The following is a 26909-nucleotide window of genomic DNA, read 5'->3' as shown; positions in this document are numbered from 1 at the left end:
TTTATTTTATTTAACAATATTAAATATTAAATGGTTTGGTATTTAATATGGACTTTTGTGAAAATAAATAAAGATATCTTAATATAACTTGAATCACAAATAAATAAAGACAAAATACCATCATAACAATGGGTATAATCAACACATTTCGCACTATAAATAAAGGGTGAATGAAGTCCTGACAGGTCATGTCACTGTATAGGAGAAGACGGTGTTGCACTGGAGGGAAGCCTTGTAATAGTTAGAAATGGGTGGAAGGGCTGTTTCAGGTACAATTAACACCAAAAACCACCTTAAAGGTCAAAGGTCGAGCAGACAACGATGTGGTAAGAGGGCTGACAAAGCCCGGACAGAAAGACTGATTATGACTCTCATAACTGTGTTTGGAGGGATATTCTTCGACAGGGGAGCAACACACACACACACACACACACACACACAGATCCATACATCAAGTTCAGAATAATATATATATATATATAATTTGAAATGTTTTTGTAAAAATGGGGGAAAACCCATACAGACTGACAAACTGTGATCACCAAAACATTAACTGATAACTAAGTGGTTGAAGATGATGATGATGATGATGATGATGACAATAATGATAATACAGTCTAGTTTATATACATATCTGGCAAGGGACACATTCAGGCTTTTCAAAACAGATCAAGGGGCTGAATATACTGTAGTTTCACTCATAATCAAGCAATAACGCAAAGGGTTTCACACCAGCAGCGGCAGCGGCAGCAACCCTTTTCAAGCTGATCACAGTACTTCTGGATGTGGATTTGAAAAGTCTGAACGATGAGATCTTCCACATCGGGATGCTCATTCAGTATCAGATACTTAACTTCAATGTCATAATTTTTATTCAGGTCTCTGAGCACAACCTTAGCCACTTTCTTCCACTCGTCCATATCCAGACCACTCTTTTTCTTTAATTTGAGTCCGACCATGATTTTGGGTACCAGACGTGATGAGTGGCTGATCATCATGTCGTTGCTGCAGAGCCCCCTAGCGCCACTTTCTTCCAGCACTTTGAATATGACCAGCAAAACAAACAGCTGGAGCTGCTTCTCTGTCTGTTCAGACTCCTCTGTTTTGTCCTTCTCATCAATAGGCTGACTTTCCGAAGGTGACGTCTTGTCGATCCTCTCTGTTCTGTCGTCTGTCATTGCTTTTGTTTGTCATGGAGTTTCTGTAATTGAACTGTGTGAATAAATATTCAGTGGAATTATTGAACTAAGGGTGGGACTTATAGACTGCAGCCCTTTGATCCTTTGACATATGCCAGAAGCATTTGATCTCACACATAAGGCCTGATGTCACAAAATGACTTTGATGTCATTATGGAATTGGTGACGTCACATACGCAGGTATGTTTGCACACACACATGCACAATTGCTTTCACACAAAATACAAAATCAACAAATATGGCCAGGGATACGATTGAAAAACCTTTGGTGTATGAATGGACATTAATAACTTTATCCACCGACTTTTTTGTTTTGGATTGAGGTTACAAATAATTATTTCTAATATAATTTCCCCAAAATTAAGCTCAAATACATTTTTCCAAAATAAAAGTTGTAGTCTGACCACGAGCAGACCACTTATGTGTGAGGTGATTTTGGGTGCATGGCAGTGCACCTATTGAATTTATTGCAGTATTTCTTTTCAGATGGTCCCATGGGCACTTACCGGCTGCTCATAGAGACCTGTGTTATTACTCCAACCCTAAAATCAGGTCTTTTGGATGAAAATTATGCAGTAGCTCATTGTGTACCTACAGCTCTGATTGGGAGGAAGCTGCGCTTGTGGTTTAACAACGTTTTGTTTGTTGGTAATTGATCCGGAAAGTCAGAATCTGTGAATATCTTTCCAACTTTACTGAAGTACGTCGGTTGTGGAGTTTTTGTAATTGAAGTGTATGCAAATAAATGTTTAGTGAACTGATTTCCAAATGCTCATTGACTTGTCTTATTCATTCAGTTGGATTATAACTAAATAAATATTTACAAATGTTTTGTTGTTTTTATCTTGATATTATGGCATTATTATTTTATTATAGCATTATTATTTTCATTATTATTATTTGATCTCACACATAGGGGCTGCTGTGGTGTAGTAGTTAGCGCTGTTGCCTCATAGCAAAAAGGTTCTGGGTTCAAATCGCCTTTCTGTGTGGAGTTTGCATGTTCTCCCCATGTATTTGTGGGTTCTCTCCGGGTACTCCGACTACCTCCCACAGCCCAAAGACATGCAGAATGGGGTTAGGTGGATTGTAGATTTAAAAAAGAGAGTGAATGGTTGTTTGTCTCTGCATGTTGCCCTGCGATAGGCGGGCGACCTGTCCAGGGTGTACCCTGCCACTCGCCAGCTAATTCTTGCTTCCCCCGCAAGATGGCGGCCGGTCGCCGTTAACTCACAACCCTATAGTTTCCTGATGTGCTTACCATCCATTATTGCCACAAATGATGACTTCATTCATTAAATGTCAGCTCCAAAATGAACATTTCACATTTCTTTTTTTCATTTAAATGTTTATTTTGGAGTGGAGATTTAATCAACGGTATGCATTAAGTCATCATATACACTGCTTTAAAAAGCTAAGGGACCACTTTAATCACACATCAGATCTTTAAAGTTTAAAATCTTTTTACTGATCATCAATTTGTTGAGAACAAAATTATGAAATAGCATATATATGTGTGTGTGTGTGTGTGTGTGTGTGTGTGTGTGTGTCTGTGTGTGTATATATATATATATATATATATATATATATATATATATATATATATATATATATATATATATACATATATATATACATATATAAACATATATAAATGTATGCTATTTCGTGTGTGAAAAAAAATAAATGTATATGTAAATGTATATGTATGTATATACATCTGGTATGCTATTTTCAGTAGTTATTTTGACCTTGACCGCCTGCACTGGAATAGACATTTGAGGACTTGTCTTAATTGGATTTTTCGAGTCCTCCCGATTGCGTTGCCAAGAGGATAAGCGTTTATAAAAAGCAGGAGTGCTGCGGTGGACGCTGGGATATGTAGTTCTCCCCGGCAGCCGGCGGACATGACGTCCGTGTTGTGTCGCTGGTAGCTGGGTGTCGTCTGCAGTCTGCGCTGCCGTAGTTGGACGGATCAGTCGACGTCGACGGTCCTTGGGTTATGACTCGGACTTTATAGTAGACAGCTAACACTAGCTCGACCGTTAGCGGGCTCTCAGGAGAACGTTAGGCGATAGAGAGGAACTGCGTGCGCCGTCGCTTTCTTCGGTTATAAACCCGCGTGCGTCGCCTGCCTTAACAACACTTGACGAGATGACGCTGGCGTTGTTCTGTGTTTTCCGGTAATGGGAGCGGACTCAACTTGAGCTAGGCGGCTAGCTTAGCGTGTTACCCACCAAACTTGTGAATCTCAGAACTCGGCGTGCGCGGGCCACGACAGCCTCGGCCGGCTCACCGGAGAGCGCAGCTAGCCGCGAGGTCGCTAGCCGCAGCGTGCGCGGGACCGGGCGCAAGGCGGGTCAAGGCGGTCGGGACGTTTTGCTAGCGCCGCGAAGCGAGGCGGTTCCGGATTGGTTCACCATGGAAAAGCCCCAGTCGGACACGCTCGGGTTCGCTCCGCAGAAAGACATCGTGTACAACAAACTCCTGCCGTACGCGGACAGACTCGACGCCGAGTCCAACGACCTTCTGAGCAAAATCAAAGGCAACCTGAGCCGCGCGGTCCAGCTCAGGGAGATCTGGCCCGGGGTGCTGTTCTGGACGAGGAAACTTTCCACGTAAGTCAACACTCACATCTGTTGTGCGCGCGACACAGGCGCGCCTCTGTGCGGGGCGAACGCGAGCTGGTGTGCACGACCCGCTCACCGGCTGGGCCAGGAACCGCGGCCCCGTCTGCCGCCGGTGAACGCATGTGCTGCTACGCAGCCTCCGATGTGCTCTGTGGGGGGTTGTCGAGCGTCGGCCACGTCTCCGAGCCCAGGAAGCACCCGGCGATTAGGGCCGCTAAGAGTTTCGTAATCGGGGGCAGCGGAGCGTCCTGACCCGGGTGGAGCAGCCCAGCGGCGGGTCATTGACACTGTCTGTCCCTCCTTGTGATCGGGCCTTGTCAGGTGGCACACCCGCGAGATATCTCCACATATTACACACATTTTTGATTTGTTATGGGTTTCCAGAAGAGTTGCCTCAAGGGATGATCTGATCGGCGGTGTTTCACATGCCTTTAGTGGCAAACAGATACATCAAGTCACACTTCATTCAAAGATAATACAATAAAACTATACACTGTGTATATATATATACTCGGTTGCTGGGCTGTCTTTAATCCAACTCAGTCCCCAATGCTGGAGCAATGGCCTGTGAGTCATTGCCGGCTCAGAGAGATGGAAAGTTTACTGTGGGGTTGACCCAGATTCTGTTCACTGGTCATTTTTGGCCTTTTAACGGCAATGCAGACCTTTTATGACGGTCAGTCTCGAAGGTCTCAATGGAGCTTTTTGAGCTCTACTTATATTATTTCCCCCCCAAAAATGTTCACACACTTTTAATTTTCTGATGAGCTTTTGTTATAGTATTCCTTTCCTTTTACACGAGACAATATGAGCGCCATACGTTTGTGCTGTCCGTGCTGCTTGCATGGGGTCTGACTACTTGTTATTGTGCCTGTTTTAACTGGACCAATGATCCCCTAAATCTGCAATTGTTCAGGTACATGAGACTGTATGGGCGGAAGTTCAGCAAAGAGGACCATGTGCTGTTCATCAAGTTGCTCTATGAGCTAGTGATGATCCCCAAACTGGAGATCAGCATGATGCAGGGCCTTGCTCGGCTGCTCATCAACCTCCTCAAGTAAGAATGGGGCCCCATCTGTTTTACTCGAGAGCTTGTGCACACAATACACATGCCAACGCACTATTTATTATAAGTTATGATCTGTATTTCTTTGTACATAGGGTAAAACTGTATGAGCTATGATCTGTATGTTAATTCTCATCTGTCTGTACGTCCAATTACACTAACAGGAAAAGGGAACTACTGTCAAGGGAGGACCTTGAGCTGCCGTGGAGACCACTGTACGAGCTGCATGACCGGATTCTGTTCTCGAAAACAGAGCATCTGGGCCTCAACTGGTTTCCCAAGTAGGCCTCTGTATTTTCTAGTATTGTGGTTAATATGAGTAATTTGTCAGCATATGCTTAATCATAGAAATTTGGAAATGCCATTGAAGCATCAAGGGAGGGGTGTGTATTCTCTACATTTAAACTTGTACACATTTGTTGATTTTGTGCTAGATCAAAGAACATGTAGTTGCCAGAAGATTTATAGATTTGTATTTCCTACATTTACTCCAAAACTTCTCAGTAGCCCTCCAGTTCACCCCCCCCCCCCCCACCAACACCAACCACTCACTCACCCACCCACCCACCCACCCACCCCTATTGTCCAGATTGATCATAGTGTATGGCACAAAGTCCCTTCCATTTTTAACTAGCTGCCTTTTCTTTTAAGTTATGAATTTTGTACTTTGAATAATTCACTTGAATGACCTGTAAACTGAATTTTTTTGTCCCACTCAGACACTTCTCAAGCCATCTTTTTTATTAGTCTACTTCTAGGTTGTGGGTTTCTGTAGACTGAATGAAGTCAGAATGCTTTTGCATAAGTGGACAAGTGGTTGGAGAATAAGCGGATAACGTTTTATGCCACATGCTCTTTAGAAACAGTGCTTTTTAGATCGAACAATGTCCAAACGTCCAGCAGAGGGTTAAAAATGATTTAAACCTTTGCAAAACCCTTAAATATTCCCCTCGAGATTCTTAGCAAGCAGTGCGAGGTGCTCTTTTATGGTGCTATGGGAACATTGTATATTTGTCACATAAATGCCTGGCTAGCGCATCTTTTTCATTTATGTTACAGCTGATGAAAGCAAGCTGCTTTGGCTGATTGCAGACTCCTTTCTGTCAAAACTATACTAGTGCACAGAAAACTCTGATAAATTGTTTCAAGTTGATGCATCGTATGTTCATATTTTGAGTGATTGGCACTTGGTCACATGCTGAATGTGTTCTTTATGCCTTTGTCTCCTTTCACATTCAGTTCTCCACGGCCTCGTTCATCCTCTAAACTCATAATGCTTAAATTGGTTCAGAGGTGGTAAGGACAATACTTCTCTTTGTGTTTTTACTTTGAATTCATCGTTTGAGGCACTTACTTTTTTTTTACATTGCATGTGAAAACAAAAACTGGACAGCCCATATGCAGCTTGTGACAGAAGACCAAAGCAATGTTAACATTTCACTCATATTGGAGACTGTCGCACTGCAGCTAACAGAGTTCTTACCCTTCTCTCCTATTCCCAAATCAAATGTGAGAGAGGGTAATACACAGTGTAGTTTCTTTAATATTTTTCAGGGGGTTCTTCTAATCTTTCATGTTGCATTTCCATATATTTCAGCTACAGTGGATTACGTGGCAGCAATGTAGTTAAAAAATGACTAAAAACAATGACTAAAGGTGACAGTTATTACTCCATAAGCTCAGCAGTGGCATTAGTATGTACATTAATGATCTCTTAACTATTGTCTGCGTTTGGCCAATGTTCAGGGGAATGTTTGCTGTTACATATCTGTCCCCTTAGCTTACTCTGAAGTTTAAACGTCCCCGCACTACCGCACAGCATTTTCAGGAGTCACAGAGGAGGGCAGTCTCTTGTCACATTCCCTCCTCACCTGGAATGCGTTGAGGTGAACGTGAGGGTTCACTTCAACCCCGAAAACAAAGGTCATACAGTTTAGTCCCTGTGGGGCTCCTTCTCGCTGAGTGCCTGAGCACTTTGTAACGGGACCCTAAATTCGACTAGTTCTTGATGTTGTTGCTGGATTTGCAGTGCATGAGTTTGACCCTGGTCTGTGGCCTGTGTGTTGTGGGCTTCCAGTGTTAAACATTGCATTGCGATGGCCGCAGTCTGGCTTGCAGAGCGTCGCCCATGATTCAGCTGTCGTCAAAGAGTGTTAAATGTGGAGTGCGTCAGCTACAAAAAAGACTTGAATGATGTGGGGCTAAACAACCAGTTGTTGAGCGGTATCGGTGGGGCATTTCCAATGAGGCATGGCTTGAGCTTGCATGTGAGCAGATAGGTGGGATTGTGAGCGAGGAGCTCAAAAGCTGTGGTTATATTGGTCCCAAGCTTTATGTGACCACAGTCCTGCGTTTGCAGTCTAAATGTGAAGATAATCATGTCAGGAGTTTGTCATGTGTAAGATATTTTATTATCAGAAGTAAATCCAAACCACTATCGTAGCCATGATTAATTTTTGTCAGGTTACAAAGGAAAATTAGTTCAACCAGTATCTTACAGATATGTATATTAGCATGACGTCAGGTAGCAGTCAGTATTGACGATATGTTTATTTTCAGTTAACTGTATTATAGGCTGTTAATACAGTTTCCTCACAACATGCCGGCCCTTAAGCTTTTCTCTTCCACCGTTTTACCAGTCAGGTGTAAAGAAGTTTTTGTGTGCATGCAGTCAAAGTCAAGTTGCATTGGTGTGGGGGTTGTTTAACTGTTTCTCTAACATCAGCGTGTTACTATTTTGGCACGTTCATGACATTGTTTTTATTTTCTTTTATCACAGCTCCGTGGAAAGTGTGTTGAAAACACTTGTGAAAAGCTGCAGACCGTAAGTACATCTGGATATTTCATTGTCTATGAATTGCCCATTCTGTCTTATCTTCATTTTGGCTCCAAGATTGTCAAAATTCGAGCTGTATTAGTATGACATTTCTTTTATTTTTTTCTTTTTGTATAAATGTTGCCTCTGCTAACTTGTCCTAAGCCCACTGATATGCTATATTATTCCTTAGCTTTGCTGTACCATCAGGACCCGAAATTGTGTTCACCATAGTTGTGCATGCAGATATCTTAGGCGAGCACTGGGACTCGTCCCTCACATTGCACTTAGGCAGATAATCCTATTATCTCATCTAATTCTGTCCTGTGTGAGAGTTTCCTGTTACGGCGAGGAGGGAGACTAGTGATTTGTGTTCATTTGCTGAGACACTGTGGATCAGCGGCGAGGCAGAGGGAAGTCGCTTAGGTGGGAAGTAACAGTTTTGTCAAGGCCTCCAGTGGATGTGGAATTGCTGAGCAGGCTAGGTGACCTGGAATAACCTGCAGGGTTTACATAAGCACATAATGAAGCGAGAAAATCCCCCTCTCGGACCATGAGCCCGGTGGAACCACAGGATTTACCCAAACGGCTAAAAATGTGCCTGGTGTATGACTTATAATCTCCTGCTTGTGGAACAGTGCACTCCCAGCATTGACATCTCAACAGCAGCTGGTTCATATGTATGACAGTCCTCTTGTAATGTGAACATAACACAAACATCCAGGTCATCTAGATGAATGGGAACTCAAAAGTAACTCTAGATGACTCGTAGTTGAATGCAGTGGCTTTGAAGCTATCACACAAGGTCTGAGAATGTATTTACATAAACGTAACCTAATGAGTGTTGATTTTATCGTCTGAGTGTGTTCAGAGGTATGTGGATGTGATTCGTAAAGGACCTAAGAGGCTTGTCAATCTTTGAGGAACTCTCTCTAAGCTGCTCTGCTGGTTGAGATACTTCAAGTATCCATATATATACATTCATAAGCTTGTGAATGATATGATCAACCTTCCTTCATTACCTGCCTTCGGCTATATTTTACAAAAAACTAAAAACAAATTGTGGTTCCCTCTCTCTCTTCATGCAGATATTTTTCTGAGTCGGCCACTCAGGAGATGCTGGACGAATGGAGACCACTCCTCTGTCCGTTTGATGTCACCATGCAAAGAGCAATCAGCTACTTTGAGCTCTTTCTCCCCACGACTCTGCCTCCGGAGCTGCATCACACAGGGTTCAAGTGAGAAACCTCTCATCTTCTCCTAAGTCTGGTTGAGATCCAAGCTAGTTCTCCAGTGTGGAGACAGTTTAGCCAGGTAGCCTCGGCATCCAGTAAAAAAAAGTGTCTCTATGAATGTGAGATGGGGTGCATCCCATATTGAGACATCAAAAACAGGTGCTATGAAGCATAACCGAGATGCAGTTCCACTTTTCTATGTTTTCCTAACCAGTTAGTGGGGGGGGGGAGACTTTGATTAATTCCTGTAACTGAATCCCAGCTTGTTAAAAATTATTAAAACACATTTTTATAAATTACCATAATTGTCAGTGAAGCCTGTCTGTGAAATGCCACGTGTTCTCGATAAGTGTATCAACTGCTGTTCTAACCAAAAACAATCTGTTGACAGGTTGTGGTTTGATGAACTGATCAGTTTATGGGTGTCTGTGCAAAATCTTCCGAGCTGGGAAGTGGTGAGTAGATGGAATTTGTTAAGAAAATGTTTGAATACACAGTTGAGAGTATTTCCGTCTTCACTGTGTAACACGTTGTCCTACTTCTTCGCAGCATCTGGTCAGTCTTTTTGCTCGCTTGGCCAATGACAACATCGGATACATCGATTGGGACCCGTATATCCCCAAGGTTCGTTGCCCTCTTTTTTTTCTGGAGAACCCCTCTCCAGTGCCATGACACGATTTCATACTTGTTTGTTTTGAGGTTTGTGGCACTTGCGTGTTGCCCAATCTTCATGATTTGGGCACATGGTGTCTGTTACCTGACTATTGCTGCTTGTCAGAGAAACAAATTATCAAGTTTCCTTGTTGATCCTGCTCTAGGTCACTAATAGGACATGACTTGCATTATGTTGGTGCTTCAACAGAGTGAATGTTTACATCCTTGCATGTTGACAGCACCATATGTGTTAATGACAAATATAAACATGCCCTGAAATGTCATGGACTTGTGTTGTATTTTATAACTAATTACTGCTTAAGATTAATTTTTTATGAAGTAACTTTTTTAAAATCACGTTTTAGATTTTCACAAGAATTTTGAGAAGTTTGAATCTCCCCGTGGGAACCAGTCACATGATGGTACCGCGATACCTCACCAATGCCTACGACATCGGCCATGTGGTGCTTTGGGTCTCTTCCCTCCTGGTAAGTTCATTGTTCATGCGTATTTTTATTTTTTTATGATTACAGGTAAAGTGAAGTGTAGAAAAGATTGTTTCAGTAAACTCTGTTGTGTTCATTTTCAGGGAGGACCCAGCAAGCAAACGCAAGCACAACTCAGTGGCCTTTTCAACAGTATTACATCCTTCTTCCACCCATCAAACCATGGCCGCTGGTTGGTGAGTCACTTTTTTCTTTTTTTTACTTTACAGATGAATGATCGTTGAAATGCAGAAACAATAAACAGTGGACTCCTTCATTAGACATTACCTTGGGAATTTGTGTTCAATCAGAGGGAAAGCATCAGCAGGGTTTTGAGAGAATCAGCAGGTTAGATGTCTGAACGTTTAAAAATATATTTTTGCTGTAAAAATTTAAACTCAAATGCCTTACGAAGTGCGTGAAGAGGATAATAATTATAAACAACTAAAAGCTTAAGTCCAGTTCCAGTATCAAGTTAACGTTGCTCAACAGGACATGGCAGCAACATTTATAACATCACAGGGCGTAGTCACTCGTCATAATTTTTCCAGGAAGCCTCCTGAGTGTCGTCGGCTGTCTGGGTTTACATCGGAGTCTAGTTCAGAAGCGGCCTGTGAGTGAGGAAGCTGCAATGCTATCAAAGGTCACTGGGAGCTGGGCCACATGCCTTTCTGTTTTGAGGAACCTCCTGCACTAGATTTGAAGCACCACGGGCAATAGCCTGTGCTCATACACAAACCTTTATTTTTGGCGGGGGGGGGGTTGATGAGAGTATTCTAGGCTGTTGCTTTTGCAAACTCGTGAGCTGCCCATCCACTCGGCTGTGGATTTATTACATGTAAACAATGTTTTGCAATCGACCAAGAACGCGCCGGTCTTTTAAGAGCCTCTCGCTGGAAGAAAAGGGGAAGACACAGTTGCAAATTGAGTGTTGTTTCCCTGATGAAATGTCAATCAAGATATTAGACTGTGTTTAAGTGGCCCCAATATTTGCACACGTATACATACAAGACAAGCAGACAAAGCTTTGTTTACAGTGGAGCGGTTTGTGTTTGTATGTCCATTATGTCACGTGTTTCCCTATACTCCATCTGACGCCCTCTACCTCTCCATTTGTCCAGTCTACATAAAAGCGCACTGTCCACCTGTGTGTCACCCCTTTGTCATGTATCTGTCTCTCTGTCCCTCTGTGCTCACGTCCAGATGAAGCTCATGAAGCTGCTCCAGCGTCTGCCGGCCAGCGTGGTACGCCGGCTGCACCGAGAACGATACAGAAAGCCCACGTGGTTAACGCCCATACCTGACGGCCACAAGCTGACAGAGGAGGATATCACCAACTTTGTGGAGAGTATGATGCAGCCCGTCCTGCTGGCCATGTTCAGCAAGACGGGCAGCCTGGATGCAGCCCAGGCCTTGCAAAACTTGGCTCTAATGAGGCCCGAGTTGGTCATTCCGCCTGTGCTGGAGAAGTAAGTCTGCATCTGCACTTAGATAACTTGTTCAAAGTTCTGCTTCTTAAGAATCAGCCACACTGTTGCTAGTTTTTCTGCTTTAGATAAGAGACAAGGCCTCATTTTGAATTGAACACAAGGAGCTAATTGTTCTCTGTTTCTGTTATAGAACCTACCCTGCTCTGGAGACTCTAACAGAGCCCCACCAGCTGACAGCCACCCTGAGCTGCATGATTGGTGTGGCACGGAGCCTAGTGTCAGGTGGCCAGCGCTTTCCCGAGGGGCCCACTCACATGCTGCCCCTGCTCATGAGGGCTCTGCCTGGCGTTGACCCAAACGACTTCAGCAAGTGCATGGTGCGCTTACTGTACTTTCGTTTGCTTTATTTTGGTTGAACTTGGTGAATCAGATATAAATATTATTCCTGTCTCTACAGATCACATTCCAGTTTATCGCTACATTTGTGACTCTTGTGCCTTTGGTGGACTGTTCATCTGCCCTACATGAAAGAACTGACTTAACAGAGGTGATGAGCTGTTTTTCTCTCTCCCCTTTTCATAATTGAATGCCTTGTAATGTTTGATGATACATGCATATAAGCTTGAGCTTTTTAAAATATTTTTCGGACTACTTTCAGGTGGAAAGAGAGATGTGCTCAGCCTCAGCGGAGTTCGAAGACTTTGTGCTCCAGTTCATGGACAGGTATGTGGGGTTTCGATCAAAAATTGCAAAAGACATGTCATTCACCAGGAGCAGCTGCTTTCACTGATGCAGTTGTGAAGCCAATGAGAGGCATTAATGTTTTCTAGCGCTACAAATTAGTTCGATTCCAGACAGGCCATGTATGAAATCGGTGTACATTTATGTCTGAAGGGGGGGAAAATGAAGGGAAGGTGAGTGTGAAGGGGTCACAGTGAGCAGACCCAGCATCTGTATAAACTGAGCGGTAGCAGGTAAACTATTTGACAGATAAACAGACAGTTAATAACCCAAACGCAAATATTCATGTGTTGCCACACACACTCTTTCTCAGTTACCTGTGTTTTTTTTACTTAAAAACTATGAGAAAATACTGCAGAGCTTTCCAGAAGCTGCTGGCCGAACAGACGACTACTATTGTGTTCCATTTGTCCCAAAACCTGCTGAAAACCAAGTCAAGTTTACTTTTGAGACTCTGGAGGCGGGGACAGTGGCACTTGTCATTGGTCGTAGTGACTGTCACTGGCACACATTAACTCTTGTTCCATAGTCCAGTTGCAAGTTTAAAATGTTTTAACACTTAATTGAATCACACTCCTCTGTGAATACATTTTATATATTCGTGAAAGCATTTCCCCTAAGTCAGAACTGTATTCTTACCAGTCAACAATAACTTTCTTACTAGTATTTTGGGGAAGTTGTTTTGCAACTTTGTACGAGTGAAAACTAAATAACTAATAATTTAACGTTTAATGACAAGATTTGATGTACAGTATATATTGCAGATATAATAAAATTCTTCCTCGTCAAAAAGTACCACATTTTCCCACTGGCTGGCTGCTCTTTAAAATGTTTTCCAGCCCTTTCTTTACTGAACCATTCAGGGTGCACATGAGAGCGACTGGGCTAACTGGCTACTCACAATTATTTTTGATTATGTGCATTAACTTTGCAGACTCACGCAAAAGTAGCACGTAATCGTAGTTGCATTGTAATCGACGTGTCAAGCCCCCATGGACCTGAGCATACAGGAAATGTTCACATCCTGTAGTTTTCACACCTGTAGTTTTTAGTTCAAATTTATGGCAAAGGGAGGTTGACATAAGTATGATTAAAATGACAAACTGAGGAAAACTCTCTCTAAAATTGGTAATATCTTTTGTTATAGAGTAAGTAGACAAAAGTGTTGCTCTGTAAAGCTGGATTATTTGAGTGCACATGTCTCCCCCTGATTCAACACCTTGAAATGGACCTTAAAGCATTTCACACTTATCACAGTAGCAGATAATATAGATGGTCAAATTGTAGTTATTGTTATTGGTGTGTTCAGGTACGTCACTGTAAAATTATTGAATGTGAAAACACGTCACAGCATTTTTACATATTAATTTCACAGCATTGTTGAGAGATTTACAAGTTGTTCAAGCCCCATCACCTACTGTCCAGTATCCAGTATTTGAATGGAATGAAATCTAAACATTTGAACTTTTCTTTTTTTTATTTGCACAGATGTTTCGCCCTGATAGACAGCAGCACCCTGGAGCAAACTCGTGAGGAAACCGAAACGGAGAAAATGACTCATTTGGAGAGTCTTGTAGAGCTCGGCCTGTCCTCCACCTTCAGTACAATCCTCACACAGTGCTCGCTGGACATCTTCAAGGTTGAGATTCAGCCTTCACAAACTTATACTCATACTCTAATACATATGTATGTATCTCAACATGTTTGTTGTTTTATTTCAACAGGTGGCTCTTGTGAAAGTGTTCAACTTTGCAACCACCAACATCTTTGAGACGCGTGTTGCTGGGAGGATGGTGGCCGACATGTGCAGAGCTGCCTCAAAGGTCAGTTTTTTTGCCCTCTGACTCCCAGACACAAAGCATCAACGTCATGTTGCTTATTGGTTTAACATCTTCATCCCTGCTGTGTTTCTGTCTTCAGTGTCACCCTGCAGAGTCTCTCAAGATGTTTGTGCCACACTGCTGCAATGCCATAAACCAAATCGCTGTCAGTAAGTGCTCACCACAGAGGAATACGCATTAGTATAAGAGGAGGTTTTGAAACGCATGATTTGTTTGCTTCTTCTATGTGTTTTTGTCATTTGCCTGACTGACAGTTTTTGTTACAGACGAGGAAGTGCTTAATGACGAGGAGCTTGACAAGGAGTTGCTGTGGAATCTCCAGCTCCTTTCTGAGGTGACTCAGACTACTCATTATAAACTAACCCTAACACCAACACCTCCGATATATAGTTCTCTACTAAAACAATATTTTCCCCTTCTTCTTGCCATGTGCACCTCAGGTGACCCGGGTGGATGGTGACAAGGTCCTGCCCTATCGGTCGGACCTGGTCCAGATTTTGCAGTTGACACTCCACCTCAAGTGTAAGCAGGGCTACACTCTCGCCTGCAACCTGCTCCATCACATCCTCCGTTCCACTGCCCTCACCTACCCCACAGAGTACTGCAGCGTGCCCGGGGGCTTTCACCAACCAATCAGTGACTATCTACCCATCAAGGTGCTAATGTTGATTGATTGTACATTTATTTTTACTTATTTTAGTAACAAAGAAACACTTGCAATTGCAGACATTATTGATTAGACCAAATAAGTCTAAATAACTGTGACCTGGTTTGTTTGATTAATTGTCTGCCTCTCTTTAAGTCAGTGTAGATAACCTGTGCTTTGATCCCACTATAGCTGCTTTCAGGCAATGAAGTCAGGATATTTTCGTGAACCTTTCTGAAGGGGCTGTATGTGTGAACGCAAATGTCCACAAATGTTGGTCCAGACGTTTTCAGGAGGTTTTTCTTCCAGTCCCCTTGTAAAATTTCCAGAAAATGTCAGATTTAGCCCATTTTTGAATACAGCTGGAAAATCTCTGGAAGATTCTGAATGTTATTAATGTCTAAATAGATCACTTGTAGATCCATTGGCAGAATTACTGCCTACTGCACTGCACTGCAGGAGAGATGAGGTGAGATTCTCACTTGTGGTTTCCTCAGTTGCCAGCATCAGTGCAGGCCTGGTAAATTTGTTATCAAGTGGTCTGATGTCATATAAGCATATTTATGTCTTTTCTTTTAGCCGCTGTGCACTCAAATGGCGGTGTAAATAGATATGCTGTTTTGAGTAACCATTTGCCAAAGCCAATGAACACAAATATAGCTAGGTTTTTCAGTAAGTGCTGTGAATGTCTGTTTTTTTTTTCTGAGTGAATTGGCAGATCTTCATTTCCTATTGGGTATAATTCCACATATAAATGTAACCTGAACAAGATTAGGAAAAAACTAAAATTCCATGAGATTTTATTTTGACTGATATCAGAGTCATGCCCCAAAAACAAATCGGTTCACTCTTATCAGGTGGTGTTAATGTAACCAGACATTTTCACGAAACCAAGTAACGTGTAAATAATCCAAGTGTTATTTGTTATTTTATCCCGTCCAGGACTGGGGTCGGCCTGGGGACCTGTGGAAGCTGGATATCCGGTGGCATGTGCCCAGTGTTGAGGAGACCTCTTTTGCTTTTTATTTACTGGACTTGATCCTCCAGCCTGAGCTTCAGCGCCTTCAGAGATTTGCTCAGGGAGAACAAGACATGAGCAGGTAAGGAGAAGCAACTCTGAGTGGCCTTTTGTGCTTATTCAGAAATTAGGTTTTTACATTTCTACTGATGTCACAAGCTGTAGACTTTATAGCGTCCATGGGTTCATACTGTGTATATGATGCTTGTTGATTTTGTGTGTTTCAGAGATGATGTCCTTCAAAGCCTGACCATTGTTCAGCACTGCCTTCTAGGTGCTGGGGGTCTGATGCCTCCACTGAAAGGAGTGCCCATCCCCGAACTGTGAGCAGTTGCTTTCACATTATCAAAATATTTCTAATAAGAAAGACTAAGACTAAGAAAACAGAGAAAGACACTGTCGAGTGGCAAAAGTTCCACTATTGGATAGATTCAGTAAAAGCCCCAAAAAGAAAACGAGACATTTTCATAGTGTAATTGTAGTATCGTTGCTGTGTTACTGAGGTAAATTCGGATTTTATTATAGATGTTCTGTATTTAATTTGGTTTCAAACCTGCTTTTTTCCCTCCAGAGTCCACAGCATGGCGAATCTCGATGAGACCATCCTCTATACAGGAATGGAGTATGGTACGTTAGTTGATATTTAAGAGATGTAAAATGATGAAAGTTTTGCTCACAATAAATTATTGGGTTTGTCTTTGTATAGTCCTCCACTGTAATATGATCTCTACGTGCAGATCAGTCCAGAGAGAACTACAGAGACGCTATCTGTGGTGTAATGAGACAGCTGCTGCGTAAGTGCTCACTCACTTATGCGCCGTTTTAGGCTTCTTTAATCCACAGCCCCATCCCCTAACTAAGCTGTGGACCCATTCACCTGTCATCTGAGTTCCTGTACCTTTTCTTTCAGATTACATCCTGGAGCACTCTGAAGATGACACCAAGTCTCTTTTCTCCATCATCAAGGTGGGCAGGCAGTTACATAATAATAACCTGTCTAGCTTTACGTCTTTGCACTCATTTGGCTGTGTTGAAAAATATGCACTACAATGCCAGTGTTCAAAACAATTCTGAAATCACCAATATATCTCAACTATTTTAACTGTGCAATACTCATTTTCTGTCTGTGCAATGTCAATGTCGTAAATATATGCAATCTCATTACATTGTGTATACTTCTGTTCTCACTTCTAATTTTCTGTGTTAATATTTATGTTTACTTATTACTTTTACTGTTGTTTCTTTTTTTTTATTATCCCCTTTTATCTTATAGTCTTGTCTTGTTGCACTTTGCCTCCACTTTAACCAGCAATTACTGATGTATTAAATTCATGTCTACAAAATCGCTGTCTACCTGCAGATTACAAAATATACACTTGCATAATTTCCTTTGGAAAGCCACAGTGGCGCGCTGTTTGGGCAACTGTGCTTGCCGTTGCCTATCACTGAATTAATTTGACTCACATTTGCTTTCTTGAATCGCTCAAAGTCTCAATAACAGAAGAGGATGTATTGATCGTATCACCTAACACTAATTCAACATTTTTGTCTGCGTTACCTTTCAGATTATCAGCGACCTGATGCACTTCAAAGGTTCTCACAAACATGAGTTTGACTCCCGCTGGAAGAGCTTCAACCTTGTGAAGAAATCGATGGAAAACAGAGTGAGAAATTTTGGCATTTGATTTTACTTTTGTACTTTTGTCCTCAGAGGTATTCAGAAACCATTCACATTATATTACATTATACATGTGTGAGTGATGATGACGTTACATCTTATGTTCAAACTGACCATCAACAGAAAGCGTAATGCCTCGTCATTGTGTTCACAGCTTCACGGCAGAAAGCAGCACATCAGAGCCCTGCTAATAGACAGAGTAATGCTCCAGCATGAGGTAAGTCGTCGAAAGAGAATTTCTATTTTGTAATTTTTTCAGTGTGTTTCACCATTTTAACTCTGAATCTTGTGCGTTGTATCAGCTGCGAAAACTGACAGTGGAAGGATGTCAGTACAGGAGCATTCACCAGGATCTGATGAGAGATCTGTTGAGGCTTTCCACAAGCACCTACAGTCAAGTGAGTTCCACGGGATGTCCTGTAGCAAGTCTGATATTTGACTTGTGTTCCTGACACTCACAAAGGAAAAACCACCATAACTGAGATTTGTATGACCCCCCAGGTGCGCAGCAGAGCTCAAAACGTGTTGTTTACTGCACTGGGAACCTACAATTTCTGCTGCAGAGATCTAATCCCCCACGTCCTACAGTTTCTCAACCCGGACAACAGCAGCGTAACACAGCAACAGTTCAAAGTATGACAGTCCCCTCGCTCTGCACCATTAAAAGCTTCAAAGAATTATTTCCATTTCTCATGTTTCCTCTTTATGTCTGCAGGGTGCCTTGTACTGTCTCCTGGGGAATCACAGCGGGGTGTGCCTGGCCAATCTGCACGACTGGGACTGCATCGCCCTGACGTGGCCCGCCATTGTGCGCTCTGGCCTCAGCTCGGCCATGTCTCTGGAGAAGCCCTCCATTGTGCGGCTCTTCGATGACCTCGCAGACAAAATCCATCGCCAGTACGAGACTATCGGCATGGACTTCTCTGTAAGGAAAACACTAAGATCACCTACACAAATGGAACATCGAAGGCCATCGTGATATCTGTCTTTTTATAATAGCATAGAAATCAGCAGCTTGAAGATCAAAGATCATCATATAATTTCCATTTCGTGATTGAAAATATGGGGTGAATGTGTTTTGAATTAAAAATATTAAGCTGTGAGAGAATTCTCAGAATTTTTATATCGGTACCTTGGGGACGTTTTGACTGACACTGACCCTACTGTACAAACCTCGTGAACTGAAACAAATACAAATTGGTTTCTCTAAAACTAGTTAGAGGTGGTTGCAATATAGTTAGATAGACAGTTTCTTCCACCTTGCTCTATGCTTTTGGCCTGAGCCTTCACTCCAACATTGCTATGCAAAGGGAAAGTCAATATTTGTTCAGTCCCCCTCCCCCATGTTTGCTCACAGCCCGAAGTATACTTTTTCAAATAAACAGCATTACATTTTACAAAGGGAGAGTTTATATAACAGTAAAAAGGACACATTCAATAAAATGTATCATCAGTAATTACGGAACAACAATCACAATTAATCTTAAATCTTAATAGTGCATATTAAGCAATGATACATCATTGTGTTGACAAAAATACTAAATAAACAGACTCACAAGGTGGGAGTCTCCTTTGTGAAATGTCTAGTGTTCATCGTCGTCTCAGTTCAGTTATCATTTTTTTCATTAAAAGTTTTTTAAGTTTCCTTCCCTCCTACAATTATTTCTGATGCAATCATTTACCCCCCCCCCCCCCCCCCCCCCCCCCCCCCCCCAGATCCCTGCTGAGTGCTGTGCTGTGGCCAAACAACTCATGATCACTGGAAATCCTTTTCCTGAGGACCCCGTCCCCTCGGAGGAAGAATCAGCAGACGGTCTAAAGAGGCAGGAGCTCAAAAACTCTGAGTCTGTTGAGTAAGTACATACCAGCAACAAGTCAAAGAATCATCAGCACGCCAAAGACCCTGCAGATCACTCGAATGCTACTCCCTCCTCTATAAGCAAAATGCTTCTATGGCTGAAATTACAATAACATGGGAGTCTCTAGTTCACATCATCCTTTGACCTTGTGAAAAAAAGACTTCAAAATATTGACACAGCTCATCTGTGACGTGTTTACTCGGTACACGAGCTTTCATGCAAGCAAGATAAATACTTGATACTCTTGATAGTTTGGTAGCAATGGTGCACCTTTAATTGAATTGACTTGTTTGGTCACATATCCAGTTCAAATAATAATAATCCACTACATTTTTGTAGGAAATACAAAAACCTCATCGGTGATCTGCTGGACTACCTCAGCAATAGAAACATGTAAGTACATTTTAATATTTATGTCATCAAACCCCACATATATATATATATATTTATCTGTAACACCTTTGTGGTTTATTGTTCCAGGCCTTGGAAGTTTGAACACATTTCAATTGGCTTCCTGTCATTGCTCCTGAGAGACGACCACGAACTCCCACCGCCTGCTGTCATGTTCTTTGTCAAAAGCCTCAACCATGACTCCCTCTATGTTCGCAAGGTGCGGCACACACAATTTATACTGGCAGCGGTGCTATGAAAGGGTCATCAAACATTCCAGTCTCTCCTGTGGACACTTGGCTTGAAATGTCTCATTTCCTCCATTAGGTGGCAATATCAGCCGTAGCGGGGATCATGAAACAGATAAAGAGACCACACAAGAAAGTCCCCGTCAACCCCACTGAGCTTTGTAAGCATCATAACGTTGTTGTTGTTGTTTTTTGTCTGTCATGTACATGACAGTTGTTGTGTATTGTTTCCATTCTAGTTATAGTTTTCTACAACTCCAAAATCCTCACTTATCTTTTGCTAGGTGGAGTGAAGGAGCTAAGTGACACAGTAGCAGGGGACCGTCCGGACAACCAGTGGCTCCAGTACAACAGCAGCAGCCTGCCCCGCACACAGCAGGACTGGGATCACAGCACGTTTGTGGAAAAGACTCACTGGGGATACTACTGCTGGCCAAGGTCATCATTTTAATACTTTTCTCATGTTTATTTAGTTTTCTTAACTATCCTTTGCTGCCTTGATATATTTGCAATATGCCTAAACATATTGGTTTTTTTTATTGTTTAGAAAATTGATGATGTATGCACCGCTGGACGAGCAACCTAAACAGAACCTGACCAGAGATGAGATGACAGAAGTTTGTGCATACACATCATACACACACACCCATTAGGAAAAAAATGTAACACATTCAGTAATGGCAATGAATATTAACTATATACAATACTTTTCCTGCGCTCCCTAACAGCGGGAGCAGATAATCTTCGACCATTTCTCAGACCCAGTATTCATCAACCAGTTCATCGAGTTTCTGTCCCTCGAGGACCGTAAGGGAAAGGACAAGTTCAGCCCTCGCAGGTTCTGTTTGTTCAAGGTGAGTTTTCCCCGATACTACTCTCACGTGGAACCGAAAACTAAAGTCAGACAATTTAAAAGGTTAACTTGTTTCCTTCTCCTGCTCTTCCAGGGATTGTTCCGCAATTTCAGCGACGTCTTTCTGCCCGTGCTGAAGCCCCACATGGAGCGCCTGGTGGCAGACTCCCACGAGAGCAAGCAGCGGTGTGTTGCGGAGATCATCTCTGGGCTGATCAGAGGCTGCAAACACTGGAGCTACTCAAAGGTATGGATTTGAAACTGTCCTTCCTTCTGAAGGTGCTTTTGTGAGTGTCCTTCCGGACCTTGGATCTTCCAGAGCAAACAAACCAGGACATACACTACTGCTCTGTTTACAGGTTGAGAGTCTTTGGGAGCTGCTTTGTCCGCTGCTCCGCACTGCCCTGTCAAACATCACCATAGAAACGTACGCAGACTGGGGCACCTGCATCGCCACAGCCTGTGTAAGCCTTTTTTGTTCCTTTACACTCATCGTGTCTTTATCCCTCCATTTCCTAATCACGTGCCACCTCATCCTTTCTTCCATTTGACTTCTGTCTTTTGCAGGAGAGCAGAGACCCACGCAAGCTTTACTGGCTGTTTGAGATGCTAATGGAGTCTCCAGTCAATGGCGAGGGGGGCTCCTTTGTGGATGCCTGGTGAGTAGAAAGGTTGATGCCTTAAGCAGATGTTGCGGTGACTGACAATCGCTGATGTTTTGGTTTTTTTGCTTCCTTTTCTGTCCCAGCCGTCTGTACGTGCTGCAGGGAGGCCTGGCTCAGCAGGAGTGGCGCGTACCAGAGCTCCTGCACAGGTTGCTACAATACCTGGAGCCCAAACTCACACAGGTCTACAAGAATGTACGGGAGCGAATTGGCAGGTAAGTCCTTTTCCTTGTCATTGTATCTTTTTTTTTTTTGTCAGAATTTTTTGTGTTTCTCACCCTGTCCTCTCTGGTTCGGCATCCCTCCAGCGTGCTCACCTACATCTTCATGATCGACGTGAACTTACCATACACCCAGCCGACCACTTCTCCGCGCATCTCTGACTTCACCGAGCGGATTCTGTTGCAGCTGAAGCCTCTGACCGAGGGCGACGAGGAGATCCAGAACCATGTGATCGAGGAGAATGAGGGGGGAGTGCAGGATGAGAGGACACAGGCCATTAAGCTGCTCAAGACAGGTGGGCGGCTGTTAACTCTGAACTCCGCTGTCACAATAAATACTGGCTATTGTAGGGATTGTTGAAAGAATAGGTTACTTGATTTTTTTTTTTAAGAAACTCCTTACATTTAATAAAAAACAAACAAATTCTGTCTTCAAACTTCTGCAGTGCTAAAGTGGCTGATTGCAAGTGCTGGTCGCTCCTTCTCCACTGCTGTGCCAGAACAGCTGCGGTTGCTCCCCCTGCTTTTCAAGGTGAAACTTGTTCATTCATAGCAACAAGCATTTTGCAATACCAACTCAACCTTTTTTTCTCTCTCTTAACGTGTACCCATTCACCTCTCACCCTCTTCTGCTCCAGATCGCTCCAGTTGAGAATGACGACAGTTACGATGAGCTGAAGAGGGACGCTAAGACCTGCCTGTCTCTGATGTCTCAGGGACTCCTCTACCCAGAGCAGATCCCCATGGTCCTCAGTGCTCTGCAGGAGGTGAGTCATCTTATCCCACATCTCACCTGCATCACACCACTGGGCATTTTTTTAGACCACCTCATCTTTTAACCACGAGATGAATAAGCAAAAAAAAAAAGATGAACTGAATTGGAATGCTTTTTGTCATTATCTACTGTATATTTTGTGCTATACGGTGTGCAACTGTAAGAGTATCATCTGGTGCAGAACTGGTAGCAATATGATAATGAATTTACATGAAATTAAAGAGAAATCACCCACATGGTATGCAAAGTTGATTTAATGAAAATGAATGGTTCCTATCTGTGGATTGATGTGACACATGCAGAGGAGTTCTTAGCCTTTGTGTTCGCACATTCTGATTGAACCGTCGTAAGCTGTTTGATATTGTATACATTAATGGTGTTTCCCCAAAGCTCCATTACAATAAAATAAAGTGGCGTAGCTATCCATGTTCTGTTCCCTTCAAACTAACGCTCACAGTAGGTTACCGACGTGTCTGTTGTCGTGTGTTCGCAGATTGCTGGCAGCAGCTCTTGGCACGCTCGCTACACGGTGCTCACATACCTCCAGATCATGGCTTTTTACAACCTGTTCACCTTCATGAGTGACCAGAAGGCGGTGAGCGACGTGCGGTCACTGGTGATACGGCTGCTGGAGGACGAGCAGCTGGAGGTGAACGCGAGCATTCATTCACGGCAGTTCCAATGTTCAAAATCACTCCAAGTGTAAAGCCAAGAGCTGAAACATTTGATCTGTGCGGTACAAGCGGTGACAGGGATGTCACTGGAACATGAACAAAACCCATGGCAGTCTGATAATATAATAATGGCCAAGCTATTGGCTAATACTTTGTTGTTTATGCTTGGAGGCAGTCTGTCTCTCAGCTTCACTGAAGTGATTCAGCACTCTCCTCCTGGCTCTACATTCGTCCCCCCCCCACACACACACACACCCCACACCTCTTGTCCTTTTGCTGTCGCTATGGAAACCACAGGCTGCAGTAATCTGTTGCTATGGAGATAACGTTCAGATTGAAAGAGGATGAGAGGGAGAGGGGATGGAGTGGAGACAAAGGAGAAGTGGGGGATGGATGGAAGTAGCCATTTTTGTTTGGCTTCTTAAATTAACCTAAACCTGATTTATAGGCCTCAGTAATATGACCTCTAGTAAAAATTATACACTAAGACATATATAATGCCTGCAATGACCCCTTCCTTTTATTATATTACTAAGTAACCTGTATTACACAACACATCACACTTGACATTTTTTTCCACATGATAGTTTATACAAAACTGAATAATTTGTACACGTTGTAGCATATTTGCTCTAGGTGGTCCTATTTAATCTGAGAAGCCCACCCTCTGGAGAATGCTGCTCAAAGGTCTGCCTAATACCCATTTAAAAGTTTACTTGCTGCGCATTTCACTGAGAATAGAACCATTAAATGTGCAACAGACCATTTTAGCTCACATTATACAGACTCATCCCCCACACACGTATCCACCCCCGGTTCCCAGCTAGCTGCTATTTCCATCCAGCTAGCCAGTGCGCGCACTAGTGGACCAACCCATTTCTAATCTCATTGTTGCTGCGGTATGTCTCATGTTCAGTACGTATGTCTGACAGCGCAGGTAGCGGTTCTCAGTAATGAAGAAAGAATCCTCAGTTTCTGAGTATTGTTATTGAGGACACACATGGAGTTTGTGTCCTCTCCGAAATGCATTACTTTGATTGAAAGGGCACAATTATAAGTGTGCAGAGAAAAGGGGACCAGGGCACCAGTTAGTATTCGCACACGGGGAGCCTTCCCTCCTTTGGATGACTCTTAAAAAACAAAACAAAAAAACAAACAAACCTTGTTATCAGCCATAACCCTAATTTTAAGTTTTAATTTAATTGCAATATACATTCTAAACTTTATGGAATTACAATGTAATATAATATGGTAGAATAAGCTCCCCATTGACATCAGGACAGCAGAAACCCTGCAAACTTTCTTGTCGCAGACTGAAAACTGTTCACCTGACTGCACCTTAGTCCTTGAATCATTAAAACAGGAAAAAAAGAAGAAGAAAGATTCTAAAATGGAGCACTTGGAGCCGTTTTTGTCTATTTGATCAATTTGTATGTACTCGCATGATTCTTGCACATTTTGGGTAATATCTCCATGGTTGAATGCACTTATTGTAAGTTACTTTGGACAAGAGCGTCAGCATTATGCATGTAATGAAATGTAACACAGAATATAGTTCAAATATCCAGTTAACAGAGAAAGCAATATTCCAATTAATCGTAAGCAATGTCTTGGTTAGTTTTTTGGTTACTTCCTTGTTCCTTTCAGGACATTATCATGTCAGTGACTGGCAGCAAATTCTAGAATAATCATCTTTTTAATCTGTGTACTGAGCTGAGTTTTTAACAGCACTGTAGCCACACCATGCACATCCCATCTCATCGTCCTGCGTTTGATTCCAAGGTGAGAGAAATGGCCGCAACTACACTCAGTGGCTTCCTTCAGTGCAACTTCCTGTCCATGGATGCCCTCATGCAGGCACATTTCGAGGCCCTCTGCAAGACTTCCTTGCCCAAGAAGAGGAAGAGGGAGCTGTGCTCTATAGGGGACACTATTCCCTCTGCTGGTAAGGAAAATGTTCTTGACCTCAAGAATGTGTGATGATTCTTTCAATATGCTCCTTTTTATGGAAATCCCTCCTGTTGTATTTTTCGTAGACCTGGTGCGGCGCCACGCTGGTGTCCTCGGGTTGAGTGCTTGTATCCTCTCCAGCCCGTACGATGTGCCCACCTGGATGCCGCAGCTCTTGATGGACCTCAGCGCTCACCTCAATGACACACAACCCATTGAAGTATGTGCAGTCACCAACTATCCACTTAATATTGCTGCTGGGATTATCTTTGAGTCCCTCTTTATTCAGTTGGCCAGATCTTGCAGTGTTTTCCCTAAATGTGAGATAATCTCTGTGTTCTTTCAGATGACTGTGAAGAAAACGCTGTCAAACTTCAGACGGACTCACCACGACAACTGGCAGCAACACAAGCAGCAGTTCACAGATGACCAGCTGCTTGTCCTGACTGACCTGCTGGTCTCCCCCTGTTATTATGCCTAAAACCTGGTAAAGCGTATTAACTTGATGACATAAATATCACTGAATGTGTTCATAGGCACGCCCAAAAAGACATTAAAACATGGTTATAATTCATTACTGAAGACCGTCAAACGAAGGTGCTGAAGAGGGACAGGAGGTAAACTCCTGAAGCCACCTTTTTTCTACAGCTACGTTTGCATGTGTCTCTCTTGTATCCGCCTGGGACGACCCAGACTGATACAAGCCTGCATCGTGGAGAAGGATCCAGTCCCTGACTGACAAGTCAGGTCCCAGCATCACCCAGAGTAAAGAATGGCACTCAAATCAGCTGAGTTGTGGCACACAGGATGACTGTATTTAGCTCATTTACATTTCTACTATCCTTAATATTTAAGGATCAATCATGGCAGGAATGAATGACCTGCAGTTTGTAACATTACTGTACAGTTTTATTTCCCCCTTTTTTTTCCTTCGCTTTTTTGGGTTTGTTTGTGCACGGATGTAAATGTGTGTGGCGTGTAAATGGGATGCTTGAAGACATCTACCGGTGTCCCACACATTTCTCAGGATCATATCCCAAGAATCGACTGAGCCAACACCATGTCCGATGTCGGACATTCTCTTTACTTTCTTCCATTAGTGAAGTGTTGGTCACAAGCCACCGAGAACTGACTATGGAAGAATGGTTTCTTTAGATGAGACTTGAGCCTGCAACACACAATGTTTGTGTGGCTGTTTGATCTATAATCGATTATATGCATCATGTATGTATATATCACGGTATAGCAAATATGCACAAACATATTTATTTATTTATTTGACTTGCTTTTTTTTGAAGTGCTAACTTTTATTCTTTTTTCCATTGGATGTATTTCTGAGAGTGTTTAGGTGGCTGAACTTTTTAGCAGTGGGGTCTATTCTCATCTACTCCTGCAAGAAAGGGAGAGGGCAAGCTCCCCGCTGCTGTGCTGTGTGTGATGCGTTTGCTGTGTGGACCTGAGCACAGTTTGATTACCGTTCCATGTATCTCGGTGCAAGAATATAACCAAACTGCCTGTCCATAAATGTGACCTCTTCTCTGTTATCCTCACTCAAATTTTTCTTTTCTAAAACCCAGTGAATGAAATTTTTGTTTTTTGCTCACGTTTTCCCCTGATGACTTGAAATCAGTCAAAGTATTGAAGCATTTAGTACCTCACTCATGTATAGTGTAGTGCCAAAACTGCAGTGATTCCCCCCCTTTTTTTTAGATGTACCGTTTGCTTATTGACTGAGATGACAATAAATTGTTTCTAACAAAAACTACATTTGTTTTGTTTTTTTAAATGCAACTTTTCACGACACTGCATGTATATATGCAGGCTGTGTATATACTG

At 42.7% G+C, this 26909-nt stretch overlaps 1 protein-coding gene across 2 annotated transcripts; it reads left to right on the top strand.

Moving 5' to 3' along the window:
* Positions 1-3140: 3140 nt before the first annotated feature.
* On the top strand, positions 3141-26838 carry psme4a (proteasome activator subunit 4a). Of its 2 annotated transcripts, XM_035605912.2 has the most exons (47): positions 3141-3817; positions 4746-4886; positions 5060-5176; positions 6135-6191; positions 7675-7719; positions 8799-8948; positions 9337-9400; positions 9495-9569; positions 9965-10087; positions 10189-10281; positions 11288-11553; positions 11705-11891; positions 11972-12061; positions 12173-12237; positions 13744-13894; positions 13980-14078; positions 14176-14245; positions 14363-14430; positions 14537-14752; positions 15685-15842; positions 15988-16083; positions 16332-16387; positions 16498-16554; positions 16671-16726; positions 17326-17424; positions 17593-17655; positions 17741-17836; positions 17940-18071; positions 18154-18363; positions 19155-19291; positions 19637-19690; positions 19778-19907; positions 20015-20096; positions 20220-20373; positions 20483-20552; positions 20664-20789; positions 20883-21035; positions 21148-21252; positions 21356-21447; positions 21537-21668; positions 21762-21970; positions 22121-22206; positions 22313-22441; positions 22943-23098; positions 24906-25068; positions 25160-25293; positions 25420-26838. In XM_035605912.2, the coding sequence occupies exons 1-47, from the start codon at positions 3621-3623 to the stop codon at positions 25552-25554; spliced, it is 5544 nt and encodes a 1847-aa protein (XP_035461805.1). In that variant the 5' UTR covers positions 3141-3620; the 3' UTR covers positions 25555-26838. The 2 variants fall into 2 exon arrangements, with proteins under 2 accessions (XP_035461805.1, XP_035461806.1); XM_035605913.2 differs by lacking the exon at positions 6135-6191.
* Positions 26839-26909: the final 71 nt, after the last annotated feature.

This window comes from Scophthalmus maximus, chromosome 10, assembly GCF_022379125.1.
Source record: "Scophthalmus maximus strain ysfricsl-2021 chromosome 10, ASM2237912v1, whole genome shotgun sequence".
Lineage (NCBI taxonomy): Eukaryota > Metazoa > Chordata > Actinopteri > Pleuronectiformes > Scophthalmidae > Scophthalmus > Scophthalmus maximus.
The sequence above is the reverse complement of the archived record's forward strand: the minus strand, read 5'-3'. Positions and strand labels throughout refer to the sequence as shown.

What these genes read in the sequence shown, in the direction of transcription:
- psme4a (XM_035605912.2), top strand. Translation starts at nt 3,621, where the DNA reads ATGGAAAAGCCCCAGTCGGACACGCTCGGGTTCGCTCCGCAGAAAGAC. An exon ending in CTATCGGCATGGACTTCTCT is followed by an intron (nt 18,364 to 19,154) that starts GTAAGGAAAACA and finishes CCCCCCCCCCAG; the next exon opens with ATCCCTGCTGAGTGCTGTGC. An exon ending in TACCTCAGCAATAGAAACAT is followed by an intron (nt 19,691 to 19,777) that starts GTAAGTACATTT and finishes TTATTGTTCCAG; the next exon opens with GCCTTGGAAGTTTGAACACA.